This window comes from Solanum verrucosum, unplaced genomic scaffold, assembly GCF_900185275.1.
Source record: "Solanum verrucosum unplaced genomic scaffold, falcon-dt-bn FXZP01000277.1, whole genome shotgun sequence".
NCBI lineage: Eukaryota > Viridiplantae > Streptophyta > Magnoliopsida > Solanales > Solanaceae > Solanum > Solanum verrucosum.
The window spans coordinates 2,943,619-2,964,341 of NW_026019945.1; the positions used below are offsets into that span (position 1 = coordinate 2,943,619).

Below are 20,723 nucleotides of genomic sequence, written 5' to 3' on the forward strand. Positions count from 1 at the left end.
TTTTTTTTCTTCCCAAAACTTTTTTTTTTCCAGCTGAAACTGAAGATTGGGATGGAGAATTATTAGGAGCTCCGTTGCTTTTGTCACCAACTAGTTCAACAACAATAATATATTAGTGTTATCTCACAAAAGAGTTTGATGATCAAAGAGTCTCAATAAAATTATTGGTCTAAGACAAAATTCTAGACCTCAAATATGTATACATAGTAATTATTTTTAATTATGAATAGTATTTTTTCACTCAAAACCTTAATGAACATCAATACACTAAAAATATTATTGCAACAAGTGTTCCTAACAAACATCAATACACCCTAAAAAAATTATTAATATAAAAAAATACTTGTAAAGATTATGAAAAATTGAGAAAAAAGAGGAAGAAATTTTGTAGTTGTGAGAGCAAAAGTCACACAAGACCGAGAGAGACAATACATTATTATTTTATAACTTATTAAATAAGTTTGAATGGTGTTAAGACTCTCCTGCAGATCTGATCCGTTCAGACCTTTTTAGGTTCATTAAGAGGCTTTTTGAGAAGAAAAAAAAAACAAATGGACTTAATGGACTGAATCATACAGATTCAGACCTAAAAACCAAACACACTTAATGGACTGAATCTGAATGATTAAGATTCAGACATTCATTAAATGTAAACAAATGAGGTTTAAGTCCAATGCACTACTTAATGGTGTTACTCTTTCGTCGTGTCTTTAATTGTCGTCAAATTTTCCGGAAAGCTATAAGATATCCACTATTTTTCTCTATGGATAAATCTATAACAAAAATTAATTGGTTGCTTTAAATTGAAAATGAAAATGTAATGAGAATTTGGATAATTTGGTTTACTTCTTTTATTACGTCATTGTAGAAGGAAATAACAAAATTTTATTTATTGATAAGTTGTTGCATTTCTAATACAATCACACAATACAAGGTGTTTGAAGATGAAGGGAAGTTGAAGATATGGAACAAGTTGAACAACATGGTACAATCAACGTGTACAACGGTTAACTGTTATAGAGTTCGAGTCACACTAGGACTGGGCTACTAAAAGTCTATTAGGCTGCTATGTCGACCACTACTCTTGTAAATTGTATATTTATATTGTAGTAGGACTCTAAGTATAACAGTCTAGTGAATTTTTAGTAGCCAGTCCTATGTGACTCAAACTCTATAACATTTAACAGCTATACACGTTGATTGTACCCGTTGTTCAATCTGTTCCATATCCTTTAATCTTTAACACAAGGAACTATAATTACTAAATAAAAAAAGTCAAACTACAAATAAAAATGAAACAATAGTTTTTTATCCAACATGAAATGGAAAAAAGTAGTCAAGTCTACCACTATTTTGAAGAGAATTTTGCTTTTGTAATAATTGGACTACAGTCAAATAAATAGAGAAAGAAAAACAAAACTACTAGTACTAAAATTGTAATCGAATTGATTTATCTTGATTGTTGAACATTCTCTCCTCTCCCATCTCTAATGACTTCAAATTCAAGATGATGATGGAGCTTGTGATGCTTTTCAGATATAGCGATAACTGGAAAGGGCTGTTTTAAGTCTTCTGAGATTCCAACTGATCACATTATCAGTAACATTATTTGGATTGGGAAGGTGAATGTCAATGGCGATGATAATCTCCGTCTTGGGAAGCTGTGTATCAGTCTTTTTTTGGTAACTAAACTTAATTTCATAACCAAAATGAGCATGGGACTGTACAGATGAAGGGAGGATGTTGACATTATGCTAATGAGCATGGAACAGTATGAATGTTGGACATAACGTTAATGAGCATGGAACAGTACAGATGAAGGGAGGATGTTGGACATTACGCCCCAACAGCCTCCTGGCAATATAAACAAAAGTAACCAAACGGGATTAAACCATCCAACAACTATAATAAAATTGTATCACATTGGATAGTGATTGTGGTTCTCCAACCAAGTAGTAAGTTTGGCTATTTTCCTTGTGTTGATAGGGATTTCTTGAATCACCTGCTTTGTCAAACTAGTTGTAAGTCTTCTTTTGGATGGGATTTTCCATTTAAGCAGATGCAAACTATCAATTTCACAGAACTAAGAACTAACAAATAGCACAGATCATTTGAGGAGTTTCTATTACCACTTCAAATGATGCAACATAGAGAACTATAAAGAGAGTGAAGACCTATATATGTAAACTTCCATAGTATCATTTAGTAATAGTGTTCGAATATTTCACTTGATGATCACTTATGGTGATGATTAAGAGGTTCAAATGAGTGTGTTTCCATGAATATGGACACTGTTTTGACTTAAAGGACGTGCACAAGGTGTTGTAGCTTGATAACTTTAGAGGAACATGATTCACTTGAAAAGATTCATGCATGAGGTTCTGTAGCCTGACAATTTAGTTTGATAACTGTGAGGATAGGAAACTTTCAAGCTCTAGCAATCGTGGAACAATGTGTAACTGCTTATTCAACTGACAATTGTAGGATTACCAAAATTGAATGCTTACCAGCAAGAAAATGACACTTAACCAACTCCTGGAGTTTTGGGTCTTTAAGATCAGCTTTGAGGGAGGACATCTAAGATTCTGTTTGGCCAGGTGGTTTGGAAGCCCAAAGCACTTTTTTGGAAATTTGAGATGGTTGGTCAATAAGCAGTTTTTATCCGCTTGGCCAAACTCAGCTCTAAATGACTTGATCGCCTTGAGAGAGGGGGAGATAATTGTATTGGTGAACACTTCTTAGGACACAACTCTTTCCGACCCATGATCATGATCCCCTTGCTAGAGTAGTACAGCATACAACATGACATGGGTTAAATTATCACTAGTGAAGTCTCTTTCATATTTAAATGGAGAAGGTTAAAAGTTATTGGATAATGAAACTTCTCCGAGGCTAACTTCTCTTTTGTATCTCTAAGCCTGATTCCTATTTCTAATGCAGGTATGCTGGTGTCTTGGATACCTCGTGACAACTCTCTTCTTTGCAGTTGTGGAGATGTCAATTGATACCATAATACTTTCATTTTGTCAAGATTCAGAGGAGCATCAGGGAACTGCTCAATACGCCCCTCCGCTTCTTCTCATGACATTGAATGACCAAACTGAGATGCAAAGGCTTACACAATGATCAACGATATCTCATGCATTAGCTTGAATTATTATTATTTCAAGTGTTAATGAATGGATGAACCACTTGAAAATAGCTATTCGTGAATTTTTACCCCATACATTGACAATGTCTACTAACAACCAGATAACATATCTAATTTCTAATCACTATAACAATAATAATAACATATTCAGCAGGAGTATGGAGAAAGTACAGTGCAGTCCGCGTACAAGGTAGAAAAATTGTTTCTAAAGAAACTTCACTCGAGTATAGCAAATCAAAGTAGGTAAATCCAATTTACGACCATATCTGAAATACTTTACTCAGTCAAGAAGTTTCAATAGCACAATTCAATCGGTTTTTCAAATTAGCTCATAATTAATCGAGTTGCACGCAAGCTGATCGAAACAATTATACATTGCATCAAAATACATCTTGGAAAGAAAAATGGAGTGATGAAATGAAAAGTACCTAAACAACATCACTCCTTATTGAGGACTTTGGGAACTTTGATGTAAGGGTTCTCAAAGCTTGGCACAGCTGAAATCAGTTCTTCTCTATTCTCAAACTTCTCAGGTACGTCTCCACGCAAATTATCTCCTTCAGTATCTGCCCTAATCGCTGGCTCAATACTCTGTAAATCAACAGCTTGAAGTTGTCCAAACCAATCTATAACTTGTCGAATTTTGGGAGCGAATTCTTCAATTTCTTTTGGATTGAGTGAAATTCGAGCAGTTTCAGCCAAACGTGTAACATCTGGAGGTTCTAGAACACTCGATTTCACGGTGTAGCTTCGAAAAGCCACTGGTAATTGGGAAATGCGATTTTTACTGAAATTGAACAAGGAAGTACCGTTGGCACTTCTTGTTGGTTTGAGATAATGCAAAGCACTGATGCTTCCCATGGATAGCGCTTGAAAAATGACGACGATGAGGTAGGCGGCGGTATACGGCGGCAGACGGCGGAAGACGGCACCACTGTGAGAAGTCTAGGATTACCAGATTTTGGAACAAAGGGATTTGGGCTTCAGATATCAGTCTTCATGGGCTTTGGGGAAGTTCATTTTGGGCTGAAACCAACTAAGCTAAAGGGCAAGTGCACAAATGGCCCAAATTTTTAAAAAATTTAAAGCTATCTCAAAATTAAAAATTCAAATTTACGAGATTAAAGTTGAAAACTTTGAGTCTAAAGTTTGATTTTTCGAGTCTAACTACGAACCTAAATTATACGAGATTGACATATTGTATTACAGTTCAAACTTCAGATGTTTGAGTTTAAAATTAGATTTAACGGTTTTCATCACTTTCGGATATTATACTACAATTCAAACTTCAGATGTTTGAGTTTAAAATTAAATTTGACGGTATTCATCACTTTTGGTCCAAATGTCATAAAGTTGAGAGCTAGTTAAACCTAATTTCATATGTAAATGGTTGAAGTTCAACCTCTTTGTCTTTAATTCATCAACTTCACTTTAATTCTTGGTTGATATATTATTAATTGAAGTCTAATGCCTTTTATGTGATACAACAACTCATGAATTAGAAAATTTAGGTTTGTTTTTTTTCTTTTATTTAAAAAAAAATGGGTGTAAGAAAAAAGGAAAATAGGGAAGGGATTACGAGGTGGAAAATTGATCCCTCAACAATAAGGTGGAGTTCAAGTAATCAATCAATCGAGCTACTGAGACTCTCCATTTAAGTTCATTTTTATCTACTTATTCTGAAGTTTCCTGTGGAAATTGACTTTGATAATTCAAGCTTACGACTCAAATTTGAAACTCCATATCCATATTCGAAATCAAAACTCTGATGCTTGACTTATTGGTGGTCAAACCTTAAAAAATCGGTTATTCTTTGCATAGTGATAATCCTTAAAAATGACTATTTATATCCTTCACCTTCGAATTTTTTTTCTAACACTTTAATTTTCGCGCATTAAAATCAATTACTAAATATATATATAAAAAAAAAAAAAATTGGATTATTTTCTTAATTTTATGTCCATTCCTAGTAGGACCAAAAAACACAGATAGAACTAAAGCCCCTTGATGTGGGTTGGTCCTACTCACCCGTTGCATTGTCTGGAAAAAAACAAGGCACAGCCATTAATTTCATGCATGCATTATTACTTATATTACTACTATTCATTATTAAATATCATATTACTACTATTCATTATTAAATATCTTATTATGTGATCATGCGCTTCTACTTTATTTTTTGATTTCTCAATCGATATTCAGAGTGAGTCCGCATTAAAGTTTTGGTTCAAATCAAATCGCGCATTACAAGAGGGTGACGCTCCCAAATGACTTTTCTCCATACCAATAATTCAAATCCAAAACCTCTAATTAAGAACAGAACAGTTTCATCACTACATCACAAACCAGATCGATGCTTTTACTCTTCATTCACCTTAACCTTCTTCTCCTTTGCTATTTAAATACTAATATTTAATTTGCAAAAAAAAAAAACACACTTCAATATTGAATTCCAAAAGTATAGTTAGGAATATCGTATGGTGATAATACACAAGTTTATTCGTATGTATACCAAACTTATCAGAGGTAGAGTCTGAATTTTGAGTTTACGTGTTATAAATTTGTTACTATATTCAAAATTAAATATTTATATATGTAATTTAGTAAATTTCTTAATATGAATATAAGATTTAAACAAAAACTACTGAGCTCATCTGAATATGTAAGTAACGTTCTCCCTTAGCAATTGAAACCAACGACCACACAAAAGTAATACTTACTTCATCCCATATTAGGTGTCCACATTATTAAAAATAGTTGTTTCAAATTATTCGTCAATTTACAAAATCAAGATAAAATTGTTTTATTTATTTATTTTACCCTTACATTAATTCTTTTTGAAAATGTAAATAACATTGTAAAGTTTCAAAAAATAAATATCTTCAAGGTAAATTAAAAAAATTGTCCTAAATATTTATGATTTTTAAGGGGCAGGTAGAAAATATTGTATCCTCAGATAATAAAAGAGAAAATGTATATAATAGCAAACTATTAATTCAAATTAAATGTTATAACCATAATTTGATTTAATTGTACTCCGTAGCAAACTGTTACCATTCGCCTCTCTCCATGAAATTCTTGCTCGCCAGTCTCTCCCTCGCCTCTCTCACTTTATACAAACACAAATGTATAAATTGTGTTTCAGCTTGTATAAAGCGAGAGAAAATTATACACACATATGCAAATACATATATTTTCGTCTTATACACTTATAATTATACAATACAAATCCTCCCTTGCCCAGTTCTCTTTTGCCTTTCTCTCTTTCTCGCTTTATACAAACACAGATTGTACAAAATACAATGTATAATTTATGTTTGTATAAAGCGAGAGAGATTTGATATACAAACGTTTTATTTCGATTCAATTGTATAGAAATTCAAATTTTATGCAGATATACGAACACATAAAATTGAATTGACAGACTGCCAGCGATTTATACAAACGAGAGGCTGACAGCGATTTATACAAATGGTCTGCCAGCGAAATTATACAACTGAAGAGGAGCCAACGAGTTATACAATCTGATGTTCCATAGCAAAAAGTTTGTTATAGAGCAATTATACAAACTATAGCTATAACATATAAATATGATTTTTATATTTGCTATCTGTGAAAGTTGCTCATAATAAAACCTTACTACCCACATCTAATGTTTTTATTACGTAAATATAAATTGCAACATTTTATTATTCATTAATTATGGATAGTTAAGAGATCTCACTTTATTTTGTAATTATTATTAATTTGATGTAAATATTAGTTGCGAATAAAATTTTCTTTCTTAAATGATGTCATAATAGGAATATGTTTTATTTCTTCCTGCATTGACTTAAATCAACATCAACTAATTCCCTTTCATGCTAATAATAATCAAGGATAAAATAATTAATTAAAGAGTCAATCGTTGACCATATTATAAAAGCTAAAATAGGGCCACTAATCTAGTTTTATTAAATAACTAAACTATATCGAATTTGGACTTACCCAGAACATTAAATACTTTCTTAAATTCCCAAATTAAATTGTTTTCCTAAAACACCTTTAAATAAAACTTTCTTATATCATCATAATAATAATAACTCGTTACAATTATTTTTAGAAAAAAAAATAGTTGAATTAGTAAAAAGGTTTCATGAAATCCATCAATATTTTTTTCAATATGAAGTATGCATATGTTGAACAAATTTTAATATGGACCACGCTAATTAAAGTTATGCATTAACAGAAAAATATTTTCTTTTGTTTTCAAACATTTTTAAAAAAAAAACTCACATCCACAAGATAATAATTATTTCAATAATTAATATTTTACATCTACCTCTGATTTTATTTTCACAATGCTATTTAAGAATCCACAATTGCATTGATAACCAGTACATATATAATACTTTCATTTTAATTTCTTTGTCAAATACTCCACTTTTAACTAAAAGTTTTGAATTGATTTATGCAAATATTTCTTTTTTGGACCATCATTTAAAATTTGTACCTATTTTTGAAAAATTATGTAAAGGACCGTTGAGAAATTATCTCCGTAACATTAGATTTGAATCTAATATTTACTCATTATATTATTCAAATAGCTCTAAAAAGAAAATATTAGATTAACGCCTAACATTCAAGGTATATTATATATTACAATGTAGAAAGTGACTTGTTTTTATCTATCATTTTGAGGTCTTTTGAGAACACTTTCTTCCACTTGATTTAGGTTAACCGTCTCCTTTGACACCTTTTTTTTTATACATTTTCATACTTACAAATTAGTGAATATTCAAATCGATGTATTCTCAAGTGTTTTTTTCTCGTATTTTATCTTCAATAGTTGTTGTCTATGCCTTTTGTCAAGACATGATACCTAAGTCTAACTCAATCCCAAAAATTCTAAATTAAGAGAAGATGATCACTCAAGTCCATATAAGCAGATCGTCAGTCTATTCCTAACCAGTATAATACCTTACCCCACTATAACACCTTCTCATAAATATGATCATTTCTATCGACTACTAAATTTTACTACTCCATTCGCTAATTTTCACTTGTCACTATTTGATTTGGCACACATATTACCATACAATTACTTTTAAATGATGTTTAGTATTTAATATCGAGGGTAAAACATGGGAAAAAATAATTGTCCTTTTTTTATATGTCAAAAGTACAAGTAAAAATGTAAATCTATTTTAGAAACAAATAACAAGTAAAAATGAATCGATGAAGTATATGATATAAATTTAAATCAAGTAGATTAGTTTTTATGAATATCGAACACCAGATAATTATAAAAAATTAATAAAAAAGGAAATATGAAGCAATTGGGTTTAAGGGGAGTGGAACCCACATATGGTTTTATTGGTGTAATTAAAACTCATAATTAATGACTTTTTTCAAAGCAAGGTGGGGGAAATAAGTGGCTCAGCATGGTAAATGAGGAATAATAATTGCACTTAAAGGTCTCAACTTATCATATTAATGCGTGAAGACCCCACAATTTAAAAGTAGAAAACCAAACCAGTCCCCCACCCACCCCACCCCCCTACCCCTACCCCTACCCCAGGGGCCCTGAACAAAGCCACATTACTTTGTGCAGAAAACAGAGACAGAAGTAAAATCCCCTTCTATCCCCACGCGCCTTCATGACCACGCGCCTTCACGACCACAACTGGAGTTGTACTGCTACAGATGGCTGTAGGGTCCCACTTAGATCAATTTTTGGAATAAGATAAGTGTAACACTTATGGACAAAAACTACTAATTTGGAAAAAAAATCTACTAATCACATGTGATATTCTACATAGATACAAAACAATTTACCAAAATAAGAAAAAAGAAAGATAGATTGATAGGAGAACAAAAGAAATTTGACTACTAACCGAAAGTTTGAGCGGTAATAGTGAAACTGCTTCATTTTTATTCGAAAGTTTTAGATTGAGTCATATAATGTGTAATTTAAATTTAAACGAGGTTTCAATATGAACTTCAAATATCGAATAGAAAATAAAGAAAAATATATAGGTAAAAATTAAATTAGTATTTATCCCTACGTTAATCCTCAATTTTGTCAACTTTATTTGTTCGATACTAAAACATAATAATAATAATTATTATTAGTATGTTAATTCTAAGTTGTTCGGTGTGATGATATTTAAATCTTTCATTTTGAATAAGAGTGAGTCTAAATTAAAGCGTATGATTCAATAAATAATGAAGTGAGTTAAGAATTACAAAATTTCTTATTTAAAGTTTATTCAAAATTAAAATACTAGCTAATTCCGGTGAAGATGTGGCATTTGGGCGTAAATCAATTGCAAAAGTTACCTCACGAGAAGAGGATTGTTCAAGTTCATATAAGTAGACCTCATATGACACTTGACCTAAATCAATCCCAAAAGTTAATTCACAAGGGGAAGATTGTCTAAGTCCATAAGAGCAGATCTCCAGTCAGTTCCCCAACCAATATAAACTTTTACCCACTTTAACATTTGGAGATGGACCTAACTCTGATACCAAGTCAAAATATAACACATAGCCTAATTCAACCTCAAAAACTAGCTCACAAGGGTAGGATTGCTCAATTCCATATAAGCAGACCTCCCGTCCATTTTTCAATGTGGGGCTTTTATCACTCTAACACCCCGTATCCATTTAACAGCTTGCCACCTAGACTCCGTCATCCATTTCAAGTTTGTATCCCCGAACAAAAAGCTAACGAAGGAAATAAGCATAAGAAGAAATCTATTGAATGTGATTCAAGTTTGTATTCCGGTTAAAGAGATGACGAAGTACATAAGCGAAAAAGAAAGTCTAATAAATGCAATTCAAGCTTGTATTATGATTAAAAAGTTGAGAAGAAAATGAGCGAAAGAAAGAGTCTACTGAATACGATTCAACATGCGATTTAAATTTGTATTTCGATTAAAAAATTTCTTTACTGAATACTATTCAACATACGATTCAAGTTTATATTCCGATTAAAAAGCTGAGAAGGAAATGAGCAAAAGAGGGAGACTAGTAAGATAGATAGTTTGCACTTTCCAGGGGGTCAAGCACATATTCAAGTCTAATTTGGAGGTGATTTATGGCATCATAAGAGCCAAAATGTAACTTAAAGTAATATGGATAGCTTGAGCTGGCTTCTTCTTTGTTTTGATGTGCGCGTGTCTTTCAACTAAACATGTTACTAAGATTTAAGAATGTCACAAACGGAACAGCATCGGTCTTCCCAGCTTCCCTTTTCTCTGTTTTCTCACACACACACACACACACAGTGGGTACTGTGAAGTGTATTTATTAAAAAAGCTGTTCTTCGGCGGTCAGAATATATAAAATCCCACCTAACAATTGTTTATGTTAAAAAAACGCCTTTTTTCCCCCAAAAGATTTATCTTTTTTTTTAATCTCTCTTGTGTGTATGTATAGTGTCCTGTGAACTCAATCCATCTGTGCCCTAGATCCACAACTATGCTTTCTCCTCCACCCATCTTTATGTACTACATAGCAGTATTCATTTCTAGCTCAACTGTTTTGATTGTTTTGTAGTGGCTGTACATTTTGTACTCTGTGTGTTATATGAACTGTTTTCTTGGGTTTCTGAAGTGTTAATGTTCTTGTTGAAGTTGGTTTCTTTGATTTGGTTAAGTGGGTAAAGGTTTATTGGTGAAAAGATGAGATTTTGGGAGGTGGGGTTTGTTTGATTTTTGATAAGATGATAATTGGTTGTACTGTAGTAATTGGGAAGTGGTGTTTTCTTGAAAATGAAGAGGGGCATTGGTGAAAAGGAGTGATTTTGGGAGGTGGGGTTTGTTTGATTTTTGATAATTGGTTGTATTGAAGTAATTAGGAAGTGGTGTTTTCTTGAAAATGAAGAGGGGCATTGGTGATAAGGTGTGATTTTGGAAGGTGGGTGTAGGTTTATTAGTGAAAAGATGAGATTTTGGGAGGTGGGGTTTGTTTGATCTTGATAATTGGTTGTGTTGTAGTAATTGGGAAGTGTTGTTTTCTTGAAAATGAAGAGGTGTATTAGTGAAAAGGTGTGATTTTGGGAGGTGGGGTTGCATTCTTGGTGCTTTTTTAGTTTGGTATTTTTGGGATGGGTTGTGTTTGTGGTAAGCCTTCTGCCATTGAAGACAGTAGAGATAGTCCAAGGGAGAGGCTGTCAAGTAAAAGTGCTGCAAGTTTGAGAGGGCCAAGAACTGGTGGTTCATCAAGAAGAGAGGAAGCTTATAGAGTCAAAGATCGGTTAGATAGCATTGATGGGAAGGCAATGTTGATTGATAAACAAGTAAATGGTTCAGTAAGACTGCAGACTGAGAATCATGAGAGGAAAAGAGAGAAGCAAGAGTTAATTGGGACATTACCTAAAAGCAGTGAAGGGGAACAAGTTGCTGCTGGATGGCCACCCTGGCTTGCTGCTGTTGCTGGAGAAGCTATCAGAGGATGGGTGCCTAGACGAGCAGATTCCTTTGAGAAATTGGATAAAGTATGCTCCTTTTTTTGTCTCTTGACTTTTCATTCTACAGTAGAAACTTCAAACATTTCATGATAATGGTCACAAAAATAGTCTCTTTCTCTCTCCCCCACAAAAAAGTGAGTCTTTACTTTCTATGCTATTGGTAGAAGTTTGGCGATGACTCATGTGATTTGTCCTTACTAATTCATACTAGTGTTCTGCTTAGTGTTAATAATTCTTACTAATTCATACTAGTGTTCTGCATAGTGTTAATAATCCAGAAAACCGGAAATGTTTCACTTTAGCATCAAAAGATTGCTCAATTACCCCATCTGTAGCCAATGTAGTCTCTGACATTTGGAGTGTGAACATAATCTTGAGACCATGTTAAGAAATGGACCTTGGTAGAGGCAGATCCAAGATTTTAGCTCTGTGGGTTCAATCTCTTTAAGGTTCTTAGTTTTGAACCCATGATAGTTTTAAATATATAGGTTCATTGCAATTTTAGTAATTTTTACACATAAATTTACACTTCATATCGAAAGTACTGGGTTATGTCAAAGCTCTACCCGCCACTGGACTTTGGGCCTAATTCAACCTCAAAGCTAACTCATGAGGTGAGATTGTTGAAGACCATATAACGAGATCAATTACCCCATCCATAACCAATGTGGAACTTTGACAAGCACAGAGCTGGAGTTGGAATTTTCTTTGCATGGTAGAGCCGATCACAAGTTTGTGCTGATATAAATCTAGGGAAATGAGCAAGAAATTGATCTGTTTTCCTAATGTGATGAATCTACTTCTCCAAAGTCCAAAGCCCTTCTACTGGGAGCCAACTGTGGTTTTGCCGCTTTTGCCTGCTTGGCTGTTCAATCCCCAACCTCAATAGTTGGAGGCGTAGGCTCTTATAGCTGGGCTATGTTTCAGCTGTCAAGGCAAACATTGATTTATAAATGTACTTCATAATGTGAGTTTTGGAAAGCTGGTCCAAAATTCAAAAAGAAGTGAAGGTTTGCAGTAGGTTGACATCCATTGTTAAAATTGTCATAATATCATGAATCAAACATTGAATCCATAGGGATGTGTGCCTTTAGCATGCACTGCATCGGCACCCATGTGCAGTGTTGAATTGTCAATGGATGTATTGGAATATAATTTGCGCAAATATAGCAGAATATACACAATTAATATAGTTGGCCCCATCTAGATTTTATTGAGATAGAGTTAATTGATTGATTGATTTGTTTCAAATGTCTTTTTTTTTGTATACTAGTGCATGTATTCGTTATGTTTGAATAGGCCTGATTTGGTTTCTCCGGTGTTTTGCTACATTTGGCCCAATGTAGAGAACACTGCTATGCAGGTCGGATCCAGATCTTTCAGTTGTTTCAGATTACCATGAAACAACGCACATTTTCACCTTTTTAATTTTAAATATATGGTTTCAGGTTATAAGCCTAGAAAATTGCTACAGTTACTGCCTGAATACTATCTACCAGTAACTCTCATCTAGTATTCTCACTGGGAGACATTTTATGCTTTTGTTAGTTTGGAATGGAGTGGTAAAGTTTGGAGGAGAGGTGTAAAGCTTTGTGTCTGTTTTATAAACTTTGTTTCCTTGAACCTTTCAATTGGTGTTTGTTGCCCCAGAATTTCCCGTGATTTCTTTATCTAAGAAAAAAAAGAGTTCCAGCGATTGGCTGCTGAATTTTCCCTTTGGTTGAGGAATGCAAGAAGTTGGCTTTAGCTTTTTATATATGCAAGAGGATTACAAAGAAAATTGACAGTTCTGGATGATGCATATTCTCTGTTACTTTGAATCATGATATCGGTAAAGAATATAGTCTTAAACAAGAAAATATCCTTTTGCTTGTATGTTACATAAAACTTTTGTGAACCACTAAAGCATTGCAAACCCACATGAATTGCTCTGGTCATGAAGGCGATGACATGTCTGGAACTTGCTCCTTCTCTAGATCTCTATACACTTTGATGGCAGTTTTTCTACAGGAACTATTGCATGCTCATTTTAGGTGTTGTACTGGTGTTTGACAAGCTAACCTTATAACTTACAAGTTTAGCTGGTTCCTGACAATTATTATAAACCCAGATAGTCCATCGCAATAATTTTAACATCTATTTCACAATCATGAAATATTTTTCGGCATGTTTTGATATATGTGAACACATCATCCTCCCCAGACCCCACTGGTGGGATTACACTGGGTATGTTGTGTTGTAGTTGTTGTGTGTTTCTGATATATGCAAAAGCTGTGATCTACGCGGGGCTTGAGAAGGGACAACACTCACACTTCTTGTTCTTCATGAAATAAAAGTACAGCTTCAAAAATATTCCAACATTTGTTTCTTATGATCTTGGGCACGAACAGAAACTTGTTTTCTTGTGGTAACACTAGCTAGAAAAAAATGGTACATAGTATGATCTGTTTACTTCTTGATATACTTGTTAAGTGAATGAGTCTAACTTGCTACTTGGTATTGTGGCTTCCTTTTTTTCATAGATTGGTCAGGGCACCTACAGCAACGTTTACCGTGCTCGTGACCTTGATCAAGGGAAGATCGTTGCATTGAAGAAAGTGAGATTTGATAATCTAGAACCTGAGAGTGTTCGGTTCATGGCTAGGGAGATTCACATATTACGGAGGCTTGATCATCCAAACATAATAAAACTAGAAGGTTTAGTTACTTCTAGGATGTCTTGCAGCCTGTACCTTGTGTTTGAGTACATGGAGCATGATCTGGCAGGGCTAGCATCACATCCTGGTCTTAAGTTTTCTGAGTCACAGGTACTCATTTGAATTTGTTTGCAATGCCTATCCATTCAATGTCTTGCAAATTACATTAGTCTTTTTCACCGTTTTTGCAAATTACATTATTCTCATAGTCAGACCTCATAATCCTTTTCAGGGTTTTTTCTGTTTGCTCTTCTAAATGGAAAATTGTACTTGCCTTTTGTAGGTCAAATGTTACATGCAACAACTTTTACGGGGACTTGATCACTGTCACAGTCGTGGTGTCTTACATCGTGATATAAAAGGCTCCAACCTTTTAATTGACAATAATGGTATATTAAAGATTGCTGACTTTGGTCTAGCAAGCTTTTTTGATCCTCATCAAAGCCAGCCTCTTACTAGCCGTGTAGTGACTCTCTGGTATCGGCCTCCTGAACTGCTACTTGGTGCTACTTACTATGGTACTGCTGTGGATTTATGGAGTGCTGGTTGCATATTAGCAGAACTTTATGCTGGAAAGCCTATAATGCCAGGAAGAACAGAGGTGTGTTCTTTGTTAATCGTTTGTTTTTTACGCTTGTACCCGATTCACTGATTCAAAATAAAATGTACCAGGTCCCATGGTTGAATATCATAATGGATAGTGAAGCTTTTCTTCAAAAGTTATTAGGAACCAAATATATTCAGGGTCATCAGAGCTCATTGGTTAGATGTGCCAGTGAGACCAAATTGTGGAGTTTGTACCCTGCTTTTTGTTTTTTGATGCTGGCGGCAGATAAGACAATTCTTTGTGAAACCCGTCAATAGATCACACTTCATTTTAGAGAAGGTTCAAACCATTAAATCAATAAGAAGTCGTACCAACCCTGAGAATGTTGAAGCATCCTATTAGAGTGTGTTAGTAATCTTTAAAATACCCCTTAATTAGAAGTGATTCAATGATACTAGTAAGGTAAGATGTGATTTGCCACATTCTTTTATTCTTACTTCGTATTGTCATGGTTTACTTCAAATTTGAAACGGAAGTAGTTGCTTTGCTGCTTGGTAAAAAAATTAGTAGAGCCGATGGTTAGTAATCTTGCTGTACATGACAAGTTGGTGTTGCTCAAGGAATGATTATTTTCATTTTCTTCACTAGCTGGTAGATGAAGTCACACTTGGCAGTTCTTGGAATGTGAATGATCTTGGTGTTACTTTGGTACTTAAACACTAGGAAGTTGCGACACTGTAATTTAATGCATCTTTGAAAAGAATCTTCGAATGTGTTTGACCTCTGATACAGTTCTATGCATCCTAGTCAGATGCAATATGGGTTGTATCATGTGATCTTATATACTTCTTTATTTGCAACCATTTACAGATAATTTATCGTGTCATCCTGTTAGTTACATCTTGCAGTCTTATATAATGAATAATCTATGGTGGTTTGAACTTTCTCTGAGAGAGAACATTCATTAGTTGTGTCTTTTATTCAACTTGATATTATTGGCTGTTACTTATCCTATACTTGTATGATTGTCTCTCCATTGATCTTGTATTCTAGCTTAACATGTTGATAAATTTGAAGTGCATACTCTGGTGTAGGTTGAGCAGCTTCATAAGATTTTCAAACTGTGTGGATCACCTTCTGAGGAATACTGGAGGAAATCGAGGTTGCCACATGCAACAATTTTCAAGCCCCAACAACCTTATAGGCGCTGTGTTGCAGAAACATTTAAAGAGTTCCCTGCACCAGCACTAGCACTCATAGAAACCTTACTCTCTATAGATCCTGCTGATCGTGGGTCCTCAGCCTCTGCCTTGAAGAGTGAGGTATGATGTTTCTTAAAGATAAATTCTTTCTGTATCACTAGGACATTCCCTTTGTCGAAGCTGTTGACTTGCCATCTCTTGAACTATCATTTGTGCTCAAACAACTGATTGATGATGGTGCTTTCTCTTAGAAATTATTACAATCATCTATTTTGTTTATTGTGTTTTATGCTATGGAGCCCGAATGTCCATGATTAGACAAATTTTCAAAATTTTCATTATAAAACCTGCCTTTTTTTTCCCCAACTAAGAAACCCTGTTTATTTCAGTTCTTTACAACAAAGCCACTTCCCTGTGATCCTTCAAGCTTGCCGAAATATCCTCCGAGCAAGGAATTTGATGCAAAAGTGCGGGATGAAGAAGCCCGAAGGTAAATTAGCAGAAAACATAAATATTATTTGCCTAGCTTCATTATTTAAGGTGCTCCAGAATTGTCAGTAACAAATGTGCATTAAGACGTAATTGATATTGTGCTGATGGATCTGCTCTTGTTTATGTACTGATATTCTCACTGCTTTTGTAAATATTTAGGCAAGCGGCTGCTGGAGGTAAGGGTCATAGATATGACCCAGAAAGGAGAGGAACGAGAGAATCGCGTGCAGTTCCTGCACCCGAAGCCAATGCTGAGCTAGTTTCCTCTATGCAGGTAAATTTTATCGTAGCTTGTTGACATTGATTTGCCCATGGAGTAGAACTGCACTTTCTGAGTCACTGGCTTGAGTAAATCAAATAACCTTGGAATCTTTACTTATGACGCCGTGAAATTACTACTACCTCCGTCCCAGTTTATGTGGCGGTGTTTGACTGGGAATGGAGTTTAAGGAAAAAAAGGATTTTTGAAACTTGTGGTCTAAAGTAAGCCATTGACATTTGTGTGGCTATAACTCTTCTCATTAAGGGTCTAATTGGAGGAGTGAAAGCCTGGATGGCTTGGTAAGCAAACAATCAGTTATGTGGGTGCCAGCTTCAAGTAAAATAGCAAGTTTAAAGTTAAGTTGTTTCTAAATATTGAAACGGTGCCCTTTTTTGGGATAGAGACAAAGCAAAAAGGGAAGTGTGCTAATATAAGACGGGACAGAGGGAGTACGTTGTTGCTACAGTTCATTTTTCCCCTTTTCTGGCAGGGTGTTTAGGAAGAGGGGGTTGAGCATATGACATCTATTTATTTAACCTTTAAAACGCGAGAATATGAAAGAGGACAGTTGTTCCATTGATAATCATGAGTATAATTGCACTCTGACGTTAGACGGCAGTACTCTGCAGATGTAGCATCTTCAGTTGCCTTTTTCCCTCACTCTTTAGCATTACAACGGCTTAATTTTTGGAGATTTATAGCCCGTGTTTTCACAAAATATTAAAATAGGTCACTTAACCATGACAGAAGTACACAATTTCAACATAAATGTGTACTTCTGTCATGGCTTCATTCTGAGTTTATGCTCTCTTTATTTCTGGTATTCGTGTTGTCAATGTCTTGCAAATACCTTAGGTTTGCCCATCCAGACCTTGAAAATACAATTTTTGTTAATTTTGTTGGTTTGTTCCATATTCATGTGGTGTGGTGCGCTCTATGCAGAAAAGACAAGGTCAATCCAATCCAAAAAGCAGAAGTGAGATGTTCAACTCTCATCCAGAAGAAGTTGCCTCTGGTTTTCCAATTGACCCCCCTAGACCATCTCAAGTCATGGAAGAAGCAAGTAATGATCCTCAGGCGCAGCTCCATAAGCGAGGTTCCCATTCCGGGCCATTGTCTCACCGAGCTGCTTGGGCAAAAGCTGGAAAGAATATGGATGATGCCCCAAAGCTATCTGTAGCGGACTTGTCATCTATGTCTGGGCTAGTCGCTGCAAGGAGAAGCATGTTCTCTGAAGATCGGTCAGATAAGTCGGGTTCACACAAACAGGAGGTTCCTAAACTTATTGCCAGGTTTCCCGGATCCTATAAAGAGGTTTCACATTCCACAATGAAACAAGAACAGAAAAATCATGCTCTTGCCAGCTCACATCATCAAAACGAGGACGGTAGAACCAGCAACAATGATCCCGTTCTTGTAAGAAGCCTATCAACATATTCTGTCTATACATCTGCACAACTACCATGATCTGATTTGCTCACAATTTTTTTTTAATTTTATGTCAGTTGGGATATGGATCAAAAGGCAACAAAATCCACTACTCTGGACCACTACTAGTTCCATCAGGCAAAATGGATCAAGTGCTGAAAGATCATGATCGCCACATCCAAGAAGCTGTAAGACGAGCACGCTTGGACAAGGCAAAAGCAAAGAAAATTCAGGTTGAAGGAAACAAATTATCAGCCAATTCATTATTTGTTTCTGGCCGTTGAACTTCAATGAGAGCGAAGCGGCTAAGAACAACGAAAAGAGAATCCAGACTATAGAAAAACCACAAGTTAGTTAGTATTATCATGTAAAATGAGTCAAATTTGAAAAGGGTGAATGAGGGAGTTTGTATAGAGATTGTTTAAGGATAGCGCGGGGCATTTTTTCGCCATTTGTAGAAGAATTTATCTGGAAAAAATCTCCCTTGTTTCCTGCTATTTAAACAATGTAACTCTCTCTAGACATTGAGTCATTGTTGCTGTTAAGATGTCTTCAGTCTCTGGGCAAGAATGACATGTTCAACAAATCTAAGTTCGTTCAAATAATCTTCTATGTCCTACAAGTATTAAAACTTAAAAGGACACCATTATGGGAAATGGTTAGTTAAAAAAAAAACAATTTATTATAATATCAAACATATAATCTCTGAGTTTTCTGGATACGGGGTCGTATATGTTAGGGAGCGTTTTATCTAATTGGACTTTTCAGTGCGAATTTGGATTTAGTTGGATGGGAAAAAACAAAAAAGATTATTCCCCAACATCTTTTTATAGTATCAAGATGCCAAACATTTCTAGCTTATCAAATCTGCTACATAAAGTTAACAAAACAATCAATTCTTTTATTATATGAGAGGTGGTATATATCAACATATTTTATTTTTACAAAAGAACAAAACTAGTTTGATGTGTAATATGGAGAAGCTTATCCAAATTAAGAACATGTTACAGTTACACAACCATTGATATAGGTGGCTACAAGTTAGATGATGTTAGTTCATGAAGAAAATAAAAACCAATCAAATTACACCAGCAACATACTCAGAATAGTTCTACAAGTAGGGTCTGAAGGGAATAGAGTCTAGAGACAATGTCTTCGATAGATTGGTAACTCAAGAAAACTCGTGTTTCAAAATAATTTGAAAAAAAAATACAAAGTACAAAAGAGTACAATGAAAATATTGAAGAAAAAAAATACTGATAATAAAATAATAGGATAACCAAAATAAAAAGAATTAACAATAATAGGATTGAACAATGAGCTAATGCCAACATAATAATAATAATAATACTAGTAAGGGAGCAAATAGTTTCTCCGGACTGATAACTTGCTCTACCACTAGAAAGAGACGAAAGAAATCTCTCGATTAACCGTCTATCCATGTCCTTGAAAAGCTAAAAATATGATTATGCCGAATCTCACTTGTCCTCAATTCTTTTTCGATCTACATATCAATCAAATTGCACCAACAATTACAAATCAAATTTGAAGCTGCATGGCTAATATACCATTTACCCATCCACAATTATCTTGAAAATTGCTCATTAAACAGGCTAAATCATATAAACCTAAAAAAGTTGAACACTATCAATATGTAACTCACGTTTCCTTTTTATTGTAAATATAAAAATATTCCTGTTCAAAAATTACGTTATTACAATCGGTTAATTTTTTTTTTATAGATAATTTAATTAAATATTATTCTTTCAAAACTAATGCCATTAAGTTGTATAGCAATTTTAAAAAGTTTACACCATCAAATTATTTTAACATATCGATTACTTAGCCTCGCTTATGAAGATCGACAAAATTAAATTTACAAAATATATTTTTAATTTATATTATTTGTTCATGGACAAAAGATTTGATCGAGTGAATTAATATCATCAATATTTATATTGAAACTCGATTAAATTTATTCAAATTTTTAATAAAAACACGATTTTATATTTAGAAAAATTCAAATTCGAAACATTTTTGTTAGATAAAGGAGTGTTTGTCTCTGCCGTGATGTTTTGTTAGAAGAAGGAGTGCTTGTCATTCTACCGCAACGTGATTGGCGACAAGAGATCTACATCTCCCTCACGATGCTAACAAAAAAAAAACTTGAGTCTATTGTATTTCTACTCGTCCATACGAAAATCTGATGCCATTAGTGATGAGATATGAGTGTGATGTAGTTGAGTAGTTAGGTAATTCACTAGATGATAAGGGTAGTATAGACATTTTGTATTGTTTGTTATAACTAATTCCTTTCAAGTTAGTTAGTTAGTTGGAAGATAGAATCTATAAATAGTATTTTTCAGCATTGTAACAATTAGTCTTTGAGCTCAAACAATGAGAGTTTCTCTCCTTCAATGTTAGCTCCTTGTTAATGGAGGTTTTGTGTTAATTCAGCTTAGTTCATTTAAGTTCATGGTATCAGAGCCA

General features: G+C 34.2%; 2 protein-coding genes across 4 annotated transcripts; one reads left to right on the forward strand and one right to left on the reverse strand.

Annotated features, from left to right (window-relative positions):
* Positions 1-3,466: 3,466 nt before the first annotated feature.
* Positions 3,467-4,134, reverse strand: LOC125839923 (glutamyl-tRNA(Gln) amidotransferase subunit C, chloroplastic/mitochondrial). Its single transcript, XM_049518891.1, has one exon. It carries the CDS (start codon positions 4,010-4,012, stop codon positions 3,590-3,592), a length of 423 nt encoding a protein of 140 aa, XP_049374848.1. The 5' UTR covers positions 4,013-4,134; the 3' UTR covers positions 3,467-3,589.
* A 6,423-nt stretch (positions 4,135-10,557) lies between these two features.
* On the forward strand, positions 10,558-18,778 carry LOC125839278 (probable serine/threonine-protein kinase At1g54610). Of its 3 annotated transcripts, none has more exons than XM_049518259.1 (9): positions 10,558-10,978; positions 11,023-11,633; positions 14,129-14,413; positions 14,586-14,903; positions 15,944-16,171; positions 16,441-16,541; positions 16,703-16,817; positions 17,748-18,221; positions 18,311-18,778. In XM_049518259.1, exons 2-9 carry the CDS (start codon positions 11,244-11,246, stop codon positions 18,515-18,517), a joined length of 2,118 nt encoding a protein of 705 aa, XP_049374216.1. In that variant the 5' UTR covers positions 10,558-10,978; positions 11,023-11,243; the 3' UTR covers positions 18,518-18,778. The 3 variants fall into 3 exon arrangements, with proteins under 3 accessions (XP_049374216.1, XP_049374224.1, XP_049374232.1); XM_049518267.1 differs by having other exon boundaries at positions 10,558-10,947; positions 11,054-11,633; XM_049518275.1 differs by having other exon boundaries at positions 10,558-10,792; positions 11,054-11,633.
* Positions 18,779-20,723: the final 1,945 nt, after the last annotated feature.